Source organism: Dendropsophus ebraccatus, chromosome 9 (assembly GCF_027789765.1).
Source record: "Dendropsophus ebraccatus isolate aDenEbr1 chromosome 9, aDenEbr1.pat, whole genome shotgun sequence".
Classification (NCBI taxonomy): Eukaryota; Metazoa; Chordata; class Amphibia; order Anura; family Hylidae; genus Dendropsophus; species Dendropsophus ebraccatus.
In genome coordinates this window covers 28,059,158-28,071,594 of record NC_091462.1, presented here as the reverse complement: position 1 = coordinate 28,071,594, position 12,437 = coordinate 28,059,158, and the positions used below count along the sequence as shown (strand labels likewise).

At 39.8% G+C, this 12,437-nt stretch overlaps 1 protein-coding gene across 3 annotated transcripts in view; it reads left to right on the top strand.

The window, feature by feature from the left end:
- Window positions 1–12,172, top strand: part of FIGN (fidgetin, microtubule severing factor) — a 133,111-nt gene extending 120,939 nt beyond the window's left edge. For all 3 annotated transcript variants that reach the window (XM_069982828.1, XM_069982830.1, XM_069982829.1), the window contains one exon: window positions 9,038–12,172. In XM_069982828.1, the coding sequence (XP_069838929.1) occupies window positions 9,038–11,268 (2,231 nt within the window). In that variant the 3' untranslated portion in view covers window positions 11,269–12,172. The remainder of the gene's footprint in view (window positions 1–9,037) is intronic.
- The last annotated feature ends 265 nt before the right edge of the window (window positions 12,173–12,437 follow it).

The following is a 12,437-nucleotide window of genomic DNA, read 5'->3' as shown; positions in this document are numbered from 1 at the left end:
CTTGTCCTTTAAATTCTGTCTTGTACTCTTTTTTTTTTTTCTTTTTTTTTTTACTTGTGAAGTTAAACGCTTAGAAAAGTCATTTAAGAGCAGGGATGCCTTGTTCATTCAAGACTAAGGCCCGCAGTTATTAGACCTATAAATTTGTTTTTTGACCCCTGTTAGCTCAGTCTATTGGGTCAGAATTGAGTACAGCTTCTTTCAAATGTACTCAAATTGATCTTTTCCTTGATGGAATACTAAAACTGACGCTATATCTGTGAATGCCGGCGTTTGTATACGTGCGGGGTTTGCATTTAGCCTATATAGGATAAGGAGCTTGCAGTTATTTAGTGATAATGCGGGATGTATTATGTGATGCAACCATGCAATCATTATACTGGGGTATTGTGTGCACATAGATAATCATTAGTGAATAGCATAAGGATTCGCCTGGATGTAGCCTAAAAATGGCAATTCCCAGCACAAGATAAACATTGCCTTTAGCTTTCTTGCATATATTGCCCATAGCATTTTTTTTTTTTGTGGCTGTAATTTTAGTCCTGCGCTGCTAACTGTACTTCATGAGATTGTCCTATTGAAAAGAAAAATTTTATTCTATTTAGTTTACTATATATATATATATATATATATATATATATATATATATATATATATATATGTGTGTGTGTGTGTGCATCTCAATAGATAATTACAATATCACCAGAAAGTTATTTTTTTCTACAGTAATTCAGTTTAAAATGTGAAAGTCCGTGAAAGAGTCATTACAGAGTGAACATTTTCTAATGTTCATTTCTTTTAATGTTGATAATTGTGGTTATAGCCAATAAATATTATATAAGACCAAGGCTCCTTATCCATGAATGACTGCATCAATGGGGCATGGAGGCGATCAGCTTGTGGCACTGCAGAGGTGTTATGGAAGCCCAGGTTGCTTTGATAGCGGCCTTCAGCTCATCTGCACTCTTGGGTCTGATGTCTCTCATCTTCCACTGGACAAGTTATCCAGTGCTACAAAAACTTGGCCACTTTCTTTCAGAGACAACACGACTCTTGTCTCCAGTTCAGGTGCGGTTTGCAATTAAGCTCCATTCACTTCAATGGAACTGAGCAGTAAAACCCCGCCCAAGTTGAAGACAAGAGTGGGGCTGTCTCTGGGGAAGAAAGTGGCCATGTTTTTGTAGCATTGAATAACCCCTATAAACCAGGTATTGGTAATATTGGCAGGTGGACAGGTGCCAAGTCCTGCTGGCAAATGAAAATTTCATCTCCAAAAAGCTTGTCAGCAGAAGGAAGCATGATGTACTCTAATATTTCCTCGTAGACGGCTGCGCTGACTTTGGTCTCTTGATAAAACATACTGGACCTACTCCAGCAGATGCTATGGCTCTCCTAACCATCACTGATTATGGAACCTTCACACTAGACCTCAAGCAGCTTGGATTGTGTCTCTCCTCTCTTCCTCCAGACTCTGGGACCTTGGTTTCCAAATGAAATGTAAAATTTACTTTAATCGGAAAAAACCTCTGACCACTAAGCAACAGTCCATTTTGTTTTCTCCTTGGCCTGGGTAAGAGGCTTCTGGCATTGTCTATTGGTCATGAGCGGCCTGGAATGTGACACGTGTAGCCCTCGTCCTGGGTACGCCTGTGTGAGGTGGTTCTTGACGCACTGACTCCAACAGCAGTACACTCTTTGTTAATCTCCCCCAAATTTTTGAATGGCATTTTCTTAACAATCCTATCAAGGCTGCAGGTATACCGGTTGCTTCTGCACCTTTTTCTACCCTTACTTTTTCCTTCCACTCAACTTTCCATTAATATGCTTTGATACAGCACTCTGTCAACAGCCAGCTTCTTTAGCAATGACCTTTTTAGGCTTAGGGTGGTATTACATGGAACAATTAAAGTTCAAAATCGTTAAATCATTCGAATTTGAATGAACGTTTAGTGTAATAGCAGGCAACAATAGAATTTGGACCTGTTTTTTGGACCTGTTTTTATCGTTGATCATTTGTAAATTGTTCTCATGTAATAAGACATTGTTTGTTTTCAGTAGCGGCGAACACAGTGGAGACGACAGGATGAACGCAATAACGATCATAAGTAACGATCATCATTCTGTGTAATTGGGTGAACGATTTCAGGTCGTTCGTCGTAGCGGTCGTTTGAGTTTGTTTATCGTTAATCGTTTATTGTCGAAAAATCGCTTCGTGTAATATTACCCTTACTCTCCTTGTGGAGGGTGTCAGTGACTGCCTTCTGAACATCTGTTGAATCAGCAGTCTTCCCCATGATTGTGTTGCCTATTAAACCAGACTTTGCAGGTGGTTTGGGTTCAATTCAAATTTTCTGAGATATTGAACTTTGGGTTTCCCTTGGCTGTAAGCCATAATCTCCAGCAATAGGAGAAATAAACACTTGAAAAAGTTCACTTTGTTTGTAGTGACTTTATATAATATAGCAGCTGCTCCAGGGCCCACCACATAAGGGGGCCCAGCTCCCGACCATAATTAGTGTCAGTGTACAGGACCTTCATTCTGGTGCTGCCTGCTGTATGGAAATTGCTTATGGTGTAGTAGTGTCAATGTGGTAGTAGGACCACTCAAAGAGCAGTCGTAGGTTCTAGGAGGGCACACATATTACAAAGATAGATATTAAATACATTGAAAGATAAAGGATAAATATTGAATAGATAGATAGATTAATAGATGAGTTCATATACTTTATGTTTTCAATTAAAATGTCAACATGATCTAATAACAGCAGCTTCTTGTAGAAAAGCCTAAACGCTACAAATTATCAGAGGGATTTAAAAAATTTCCTAGTCTATCAATACTTATAAAGTTAAAGCGACTCTAGACCCACAATCTGTCCCCCCTCCCCCCAAACCGCTTGTACCGCCAGATAGCTGCTTTTAATCCAAGATCTATCCTGGGGTCCGTTCGGCAGGTGATGCAGTTATTGTCCTAAAAAACAACTTTTAAACTTACAGACTTTTGTCAAACTGGCGAGGCCTAGAATGTCCGTGCCCTAAGCCTTCACCACCTTTCCATCCTTCCTTCCTGCCCTCTTCACCATAAGGAATGCCCCAGGCAGGATTTCTCCTATTCACCACTTGTCTGAACACTTAACGACCCAACACATGTGCAGTGTTCAGACAAGTAATGAATCCTCACCTGGCGCACTCCTAATGGTGGGATGGGGAGGAAGGACAGAGAAGTTTTGCAGGTCCATGGCACAGACACTCTAGGCCACACCAATTTGACACAGGGTTGCAAGTTTAAAAGTTGTTTTTTAGGACAATAACTGCATCACCTGCCGTACGGGCCCAGGACAGATCTTAGATTAAAAGCAGCTATCCGATGGTACAAACAAAAGCTGTTTGTGGGTACAGAGTCACTTTAAAAATATAAATAGTTAATTATTTAATGTACCGGAGTATTATTTTTTTAAATAAAAACAGCTCCACCCCTGTCTTTAGGTTGTGTGTGGTATTACAACCGGGCCCTATTCTCTTCTATGGAACGGAACTGCAAAACCCAAACATAACCAGAGTGGTGCTGTGTCAGGAAGAAAACAGGCATGTCAGGACGTCAGCCAATCAGGATAAGGGAAACAATAATTACCATATGGCATATGTCTTTGAATGGCGCCATTATTATAAATGCTTTGATGAGTAATTGCTCTGTGTAAGACAACGCATAGGCAATTATTAGAACTGGTTATATTAGCCTGAAAAATAACATCTAAATAATTTGTATTGTTGCTGAAACCAGAACGAAATAGCTTGAGGATTTAACAGTCTTTGTTATGTAGAGTGAAGACGGACAGGTGCCGTTTAGTTCCTATTATTTACTAGCAGTGAAAAAAAAATCCCTTTTACCTGTGAGGGAAGTAAAATATAGTTGACTGTATGTTGTTCATATCTTTTGACTTGCTATTTATTTCCCGGATCTGCTTATAGCAGGATTACTTGCTTTTGCTTTCCTCCTGAGCCTCGACTGGAGCGGCAGCTTGGTGATGCTGGCACATATGACTTGACAGCAGAGGCCCTGTGGGGCCTTGTTTAAAGATTGCCGAGTGAAGCAGCATGCAAGATGGGCTGAGACTGGCCAACGGTTATACTGTGCAAATTGATTGTTGCAGTTTCGCTGTTGAGATCAAATTTTTTTTTCCAGTCATGCTGTGGTTCCTTTCAGCTCTACCGGGCTAACGTCTTAAGCTTGAGATCACATAGAATAATGGGGTGAAATAAAGTGCCAGTCACTGTTTGTTCAAATGGGAGCTGATTCCAATTAACAGGCACATGATCATAGATGTATAGATTTTGTATAGAATGTATAGATTGCTTACATTGCTCTGTGTGTGTGATATATCACACTATTATATATACTGTTTATGGTTATAAGATATAAACAAAAATGTATCAAACCATAAAATGAGGTCACATTACAACAGTTTAAATGTAACCAAAGACACCAAACAAATAATAGTAAATAATAATTGGCTTCATACTAGTTTAGCTGTCATTATAAGGCTATGTTTCCAGTATGAGAATGTGACCTCGTTTAGAGGTGAAAGGTGGCCGTCTATTGATAACGATGGTCGCAAATAATCTTCATGATCATTATTTGTGGCCATCATTATCAATAGATAACCGCCATTACTCTTCAAATGACGGAACATTCCTGTAGGGAGAAGATAGCCTTAAAGTGATTTTTGAATTTCGACTCAATTTGTTTTCAAAAACAATAGCTCCCATCATGACCTGAGATCAAAGCATGCTGGAAGTTGTTTTTTTAACAGCCAGGTAAGGCTGAAGACCACTACCTTATACCATTATATAATATATGATGGGAATTTTATAGTTTGACATAAGGGGAAATTTATCAAGTTACCAAATTTTGGCACATGCTTGAGTAGTACAAAATGATGTGTCCTTTGTGCTATCAAATTTAATTTCTGGTTACTCAGAAGGTTTATTATAAAAAAAAAAAAAATGGCCGGTTTATTAATAAAAAAAACAGAATGGCCGATCTCTAAAAAAGAATGGCCGATCATCCCGAAAAGATCATTGAATAGTGGCCGCAGAAAACTGACATGTCAGTTTCTCGCGGTGCCACTAGGGATCTCAGCCGAAGTGTATACCATGTGTATACGTTCCGGACGGGATTCCCTCAGCCTGCAGCCACTCGTAAGTACCTCAGAAATCACGGCCATTGTAACAACGGCTGTGATTACCGCAGAACTTATGGTGAGTGAACATAGCCTGACTGTAGATTATTAGGCAATCTCCCAAAAGGAAGCAACAAGCATCTGTAGAATAGGGTTTCTGCCCCTCGATAGCACAGGGTAGGGTGCTATCTAGCTAGTAGAGAGTTGTTTGGGGACTGAAGAAGTAACATTTGTCCTTAAGGAGAGCACCAAAAAGCATGCAGAATCTTGAAGGCCATTCATTCACCATGAATAACAAAATATATAAAACTAACTCTCAGAAGGAAAGGAGTTTGGTCTCTGGCGCCACCTATTGGAGGGGACATTCTCAAAAAGCCTTAAAGTGACTCTGTACCCACAATCTGACCTCCCAAACCACTTGTACCTTTGGATAGCTGCTTTTAATCCAAGATCTGTCCTTCGGTCCGTTTGGCAGGTGATGCAGGTATTGTCATAAAAAAGTAATTTTAAAATTTCAACCCCGTGCCCTACGGGCGTATCTGTGCCCTAACTTTGCACCACCCCCTCCGTCCCTCCTCCCCACCCTCTTCATCATTAGGAATGCCACTAGAACATTTACTTCTGTTTGAACATTGCACAGGTGTCTTAATGATCCAGCCCATGTGCTGTGGTAACACAGGTGGGGAATAGGAAGCAATCTGCCTGGAGCATTCCTAATGATGAGGAGGGTGGGGAGGAGGGACGGAGGGGTGGTGCAAAGTTAGGGCATGGAGCTGGAATTTTAAAAGTAATTTTTTATTACAATAACTGCATCACCTGCCAAACGGACCGCAGGACAGATCTTGGATTAAAAGCAGCTATCCGAAGGTACAAGCGGTTTGGGGGGGACAGATTGTGGGTACAGAGTCGCTTTAAAGGGGTATTCCCATCTCAAGTACCATAATTAAATGTGTAGGACGTATCACGTTAAATACATTCATTTAGAAAACTCCTCCTCCCCCCGATATGCTACTCTTTTCCTCTCATTGTAGACAGTGCCATGTTTAGGTTACCGGCCACCACTCTGCTCTAAAACCAGTGGTCAGAGTTTAACGCTTATTAGTTGAGATGGGAATACCCCTGTCATCTAATGCTCTTAAAGAGGTTGAGCCTTGTATGCTACCTTTAATAGATGGTCCTTTTCCTTAGTGAAGGATTGTCTCCAAACACCTTTTTGGCTTGAGAAACATAACCCCATTAGTCCTGCTTGCTTTACAAACCTTCAGAAATCAGCCTGACATAGTCCAATAAATCTGTCACAATATACATATAATAACGTAAGTGACATGGAGCAATGAATTGAGTATAGATAATATAACCCTCTGGAGTTTCATTGCACTTAATCTATCATTCTGCCTATAATTAATGTCATCCTGTTTGGTGGTGAAAATCATTACACCTTAGACGTGACAGATATAGCAGATTTGACTGGAATCTTGTGAATTACCACCATTCACAAATTATCGTCTGGCCAATGATCTTCAATGTTCTGGAGCAAAATTTTCTGTACAGAGAATGATATGGAAAATCTATTTGGATTTCATACGGACGGAGCTAAGAGGACCTGGAGGTGTCATCTTGTGTGTCAATTGCATATTGATCACTCTCCAGCAAGCAATTAATTATTCAGTATCTGTAATAGTATTCAGGCATTTATCAAAAATAGTGTATGCCATGAGCCGTAAGGATTTTCCTTCACTAGCTGTGTGCCAGCTATACAGGTTATGTATGAAGTCCAAACATGTCTGTACATACCTGGCGTATATGAAAAGATGGTAGGTGTGAATAGGTAGAACAGAAAAACTAGCATGAAGTATGGGGACTACCTGCCGAGGGGGGGTGCATACAGTGTGGGGAAATAACGACGTAGGGAGGTATACAGTATGCAGCCCTTACTACAGGGGAACTTACAGTATCCTATAGGATCCTAAAAAAAAAGTTGGACATACAGTAAGGCAGTTCTCTACTGTAGCATGGGGCTATAGTGTAGGGGCACTCCGAAAGTAAAACTTATCCTGAAAAATATCCCTAGTCTTTTTTCAGATAAAAAAAAATGACCTTTTTTATTTTTGGAGAAACAATAGTTTTGATTATTAAATTTCCTATCTTGTGTATCCTTACCTATGTGTCTCCATGGAAACAGACTACAATGTAACCCTGCGTAGTCTGATGCTGCAGTCATACTATATTCCTCATCTTCTTGTTATCTATTGAAAGTAGATTAAGTAAAAAACCAATGGGGAAGTCATTTAATGTAAGAAACCTTATTTAAAGGTGTTAAAGGGTTCCCAGATACAAGGTCCACAATAAAACTTTTAGACATTCCCTTCAAAACTCCTTATGGTTTTCACATGTTAATTTGAATTATGTCTTCTTCACACACAAAAATCTTGGCTTTCGGTGTATAAGGCATGTTAAAGGTCTCTTTCATGGTGTTTGTTACTAATGCTAATATTTTGATTGCGGTCAGTAGACAATATGATATTGTGTGTGGTTCACAATGGGGTCATACATTTTTGGATGTAGGGTTTGTACATGGAAAGCCCACATACTCAAACAAGGCATAAAAGAGTCCCTTCTGTTGACTTTATTATTGTACTCTCCCAAATGGGATTAAAACTGTAATTATACAGATGCCATAGAATCAAATCAGGGCTATAATTCTATTGCTTTAAGAGAAGATAATGAAGCCATGGCTGGTAAAAGAATAAAAAAAAAAACAGAGGTTTAATGTATGAATTAAGGACCTTGGAGAAGAGGAACAATAAATTAATTAAATAATAATAATAATAATAATAATAATAATAATAATAATAATAAAATCTATCTATATCTATATATTTTATTCCCCCCTGCTGTATAGAGGAATTTCCATTTGCCCTGAAGTGGTTTATTAGCTATTTAATAATTTTGTGTATCTATTGTTTATTTAATTACTTTATAAAATATTAGCAAACAATATGAAGCATGTTAACCGTTCACAAAGATGGATAGATAGATAGATAGATAGATAGATAGATAGATAGATATGAAATACCTAGTGCCCAAAATCTTCTCTATCTAATCACCGACTGACATACATATATGTAAAGTATACAAAGTCTGTCAGCTAGTTTGCTGAGAGACGTCTTTAAATGTGGCTTGTTGTAAATGTCGTGTCTATATGATAGATTCCAGCTGCAGTATCTAGACGTTAAAGCTGATAGGGGGGGGGGGACTTTTCGAGGGTTAGTCATCAGAGGTTTAATTCCTTGTACAGTGGATACGTGCAGGAGAAACAGACCACTAGACAAGCATTGCTTGTGTTTTTTTTTTTTTCTTTAGGGGTTCAGCATCAGAGCTCATAGGCAGAAAGAAAGCAGTTGTAATTCATACCGAGTTGTAGGCTTTGTGTGATGAAAGCGATGGACCGCTGCCTAGGAGATTGCTTTGCTGCACTCCACGAAGCAGATTTGAAACTGTCGTGGACCACTTTAGATGAGAGTTGGATTAGGGAATGACCTGCAATATCTGTGTCATATTGTTCAGCACAGGGTGCATTATGCTGTGCTAACTAGGTGTTCAGCACCAAATAAGAGAGGTATCCTAAATGTGATCTGTCAGCTGTGTCTCATATTTTTAGATTTAGGGGGGGGATCTGAAACATATTGTACAGGCAGCACAGCTGCATGTATATCATTGTGAATCATTCTGGAAAACTGTTAGAATCAACCATTAGAATGGGCTAAAATAAGATATTTACTATAAGAATACATACTATGTCTTTTGTGTTTGTTATTATTGTACTGATTGATTGATTGTTTCCTTTCTCTTTTCTATAGGCTTGAAGATGCAGTGGACGCCAGAGCATGCTCAATGGCCAGAACAGCACTTCGATATATCGTCAACCACAAGGTCACCGGCTCACAAAGTGGAAGCCTATCGAGGTCATTTGCAACGCACGTACCAGTATGCCTGGGCCAATGATGATATATCAGCTTTAACTGCATCAAATCTACTGAAAAAGTATGCCGAGAAATATTCTGGCATTTTGGAAGGATCTATGGAAAGACCTCTTCTCAGTAATTACACTGAAGCCCAGTCAGGCCTTGTAAATGGTCGAAAAAGCGATGGCGAGCCCTGGCAGAATTCTTTAAATTCAGAAAACGTCTATCCTATGAACTGTGTTTCTGATGTAATTGCAGCAAGCAAAACTGGAGTAGGAGCCACTATACCTCCATCAGATGTGTCTGCCAGCATAGGCAGTTCTCCTGGGGTGGGCAGCAACTTGACAGAACCTAGTTATTCCAGTAGTACGTGTGGAAGTCACTCAGTTCCTAGTCTACATTCAGGGCTACCGTCTCAGGAATATGGAACAGGATATAATGGCTCCTACCTGCATTCAAGTTACAGTAGTCAATCTGCATCTGCACTGCCATCACCTCATCCATCTCCACTTCATAGTTCTGGACTCCTACAACCTCCTCCACCTCCCCCACCCCCACCGACCCTTGTACCAGGCTACAATGGGGCCTCCAATCTTTCAAGCTACAACTATCCACCTGCAGGCTATCCTCCACAGTCGGGTGTTGGGTCAGGGTATAGCCCTGGAAGCGCACCCCCTCCTTCTGCTTACCTTCCTTCTGGTATTCCTGCTCCTACTCCTCTTCCACCAACAACTGTTCCAGGCTACAGTTACCAAACACATGGCTTGACCCCGATAACTCCATCAAGTTCAGCTAGTTCCCTTAAAAGAAAAGCTTTCTATATGGCAGGACAAGTAGATTTAGATGCTAGTTATGGAAACTATAGTTATGGGCAACAAAGAACCTCACATAGCCCTATGTACAGAATGCCCGACACAACTATATCCAACTCAAATAGAGGAAATGGCTATGACCGAAGTTCTGAGCCTTCATCCTTGGCTTTCAAGCCTACCAAGCAGCTAGCTCCTACTGATCAGCAAAGAAAATTTAGCAATCAGTCGACAAGAGCTCTCACACCACCTTCATATAGCACTGGAAAGAATTCAAGATCAAGTGAAGGTTTTGGAAAATACAGCTCGTCTGCAATCAATGACCACAGTGAAGAGCATAGACAGCTACTTCCACATACACTGCAAGGCCCTGGACTTCATACGGCTACCTCATCCAACCACTCTGTGGACGAACAGTTGAAGAACACTGATACTCACCTCATTGACCTTGTAACTAATGAGATTATCAACCAGGGACATCCAGTAGACTGGGATGAAATTGCTGGCCTTGATTTGGTAAAGGCTTTTATAAAAGAAGAAGTGTTATGGCCTGTAATTCGATCTGACGCATTCAGTGGACTTACGGCTTTACCACGAAGCATTCTTTTATTTGGACCTAGAGGAACAGGCAAGACTTTATTAGGCAGATGTATAGCTAGTCAGCTAGGTGCCACTTTCTTCAAAATTACTGGCTCTAATCTTGTCACAAAGTGGATAAACGAAGGAGAAAAAATTGTCCACGCGTCTTTTCTTGTGGCAAGGTGTCGGCAACCCTCTGTGATTTTTGTAAGTGACATTGACATGCTACTTTCTTCCCAAGTGGGTGAAGAACACAATCCAGTTAGCCGAATGAGAACGGAGTTTCTTATGCAGTTAGATTCCGTTCTTTCATCTGCTGAGGACCAAATAGTTGTAATTTGTGCCACAAGTAAACCCGAAGAAATAGATGAATCTCTAAGGAGATACTTCATGAAGAGACTTCTTATCCCACTTCCAGACAGCACAGCCAGACATCAAATAATCATCCAATTGCTCTCACAGCACAATTACTGTCTCAATGACAAAGAAGTTGCACTCCTAGTCCAGCGCACAGAAGGTTTTTCAGGACTGGATGTGGCTCGCTTGTGTCAGGAAGCTGTGGTTGGCCCTCTCCATGCCATACCACCCTCAGACCTCTCAGCCATTATGCCGAGTCAGCTGAGGCCCGTAACGTACCAAGACTTTGAAAACGTATTCTGCAAGATTCAGCCTAGCATATCACAGAAAGAACTTGATACGTATATTGAATGGAACAAAATGTTTGGTTGCAGTCAGTGATAATAGACATTTGCAATGAACAGTGGCACACAAATCTAGGTGACCAAGGGCTTGAGTCCCTTTTGGCAGTGGCCTAATTATTAAAAGGTACCAAGGCAGCCACAATAAACTTGCATCTTCAGAGTAATGGTAGACTTTAATGTGCATCAAACAGCCAATCTTCTGAATTGATTAAAATGACAGTGAGCATATTTTAATGCTTAGTTCTGTTTAAGGAAACCGACACTCGAAAAGAAGCAGGGTGGACATAGGTTGACATTGGAAGGACATGAATCCTGTGTATTGATTCCATTCTGCTGTTCTTGAGATTTAGTTGCTGTCAAGTGCCTCAAGTGGTGCTTTATTTTTTGTTTGCCTCACAATTACATTGGTGGCATGTGCTAATATAAAGAGCTTTAACTTCAAACATTAATGGACTATAGAGGAAGAGATAAGTTGAAAGACAGAGAGCCAGATTTTCTTGCCATGTTATGAGCAACAGTATTCCTCAATCCTGTCTGTTCTGCAGAAGGGATAAGAACGTAAATCTGGAACTTAATTTCTGTAGTTTATTTCTTTTAATGTTCTGTCTGCAAAAATGACAAACTAAAAAAAAAAAACCTCAGGAAAGTTGATTTGTACAGTACCTCAAAGGAATGTGTTGAAAGCACTATTTACTGCTGAGAGAGATGGTTGGCGTCATTGTTGCTTTATATTACAAATGTATGTTTACCTCAAAAAAAAAAGAAAAAAAAAATGGAAAGTGGCATGGAAATTTACTTTGAATGTATTTGGTTGATTCTAAAGAAAAAAAAATGGCTAATGTCTTGCCATGTTAATTTGTAACTGACTCCTCCCTATGTAAATGACACATTATTCAAAATGACCATTTACGATATTAAATGAAAGGCTTTTTTTTAAATAAGTTCAGATGGTGCAAGTATTCTTTATATATTTACAGAGACAAAACTTTTATGACTGGAATGAACTCGACATCGGTCCAACTACCGCGAAAAAAAAAAAAAAAGATTTAGTCGGTGACAACTGTTTTATTAAAACAAAATCTATCTATATATATTAGCTTGTAACCATTGACACTGTAGGTAGCCTTTATATTTCCTGGCTATGCGTTAGCTTCAACATCATATGTTGTACAGTTTTCCTGGAGACACTTCGGTCAAGAAAACCAA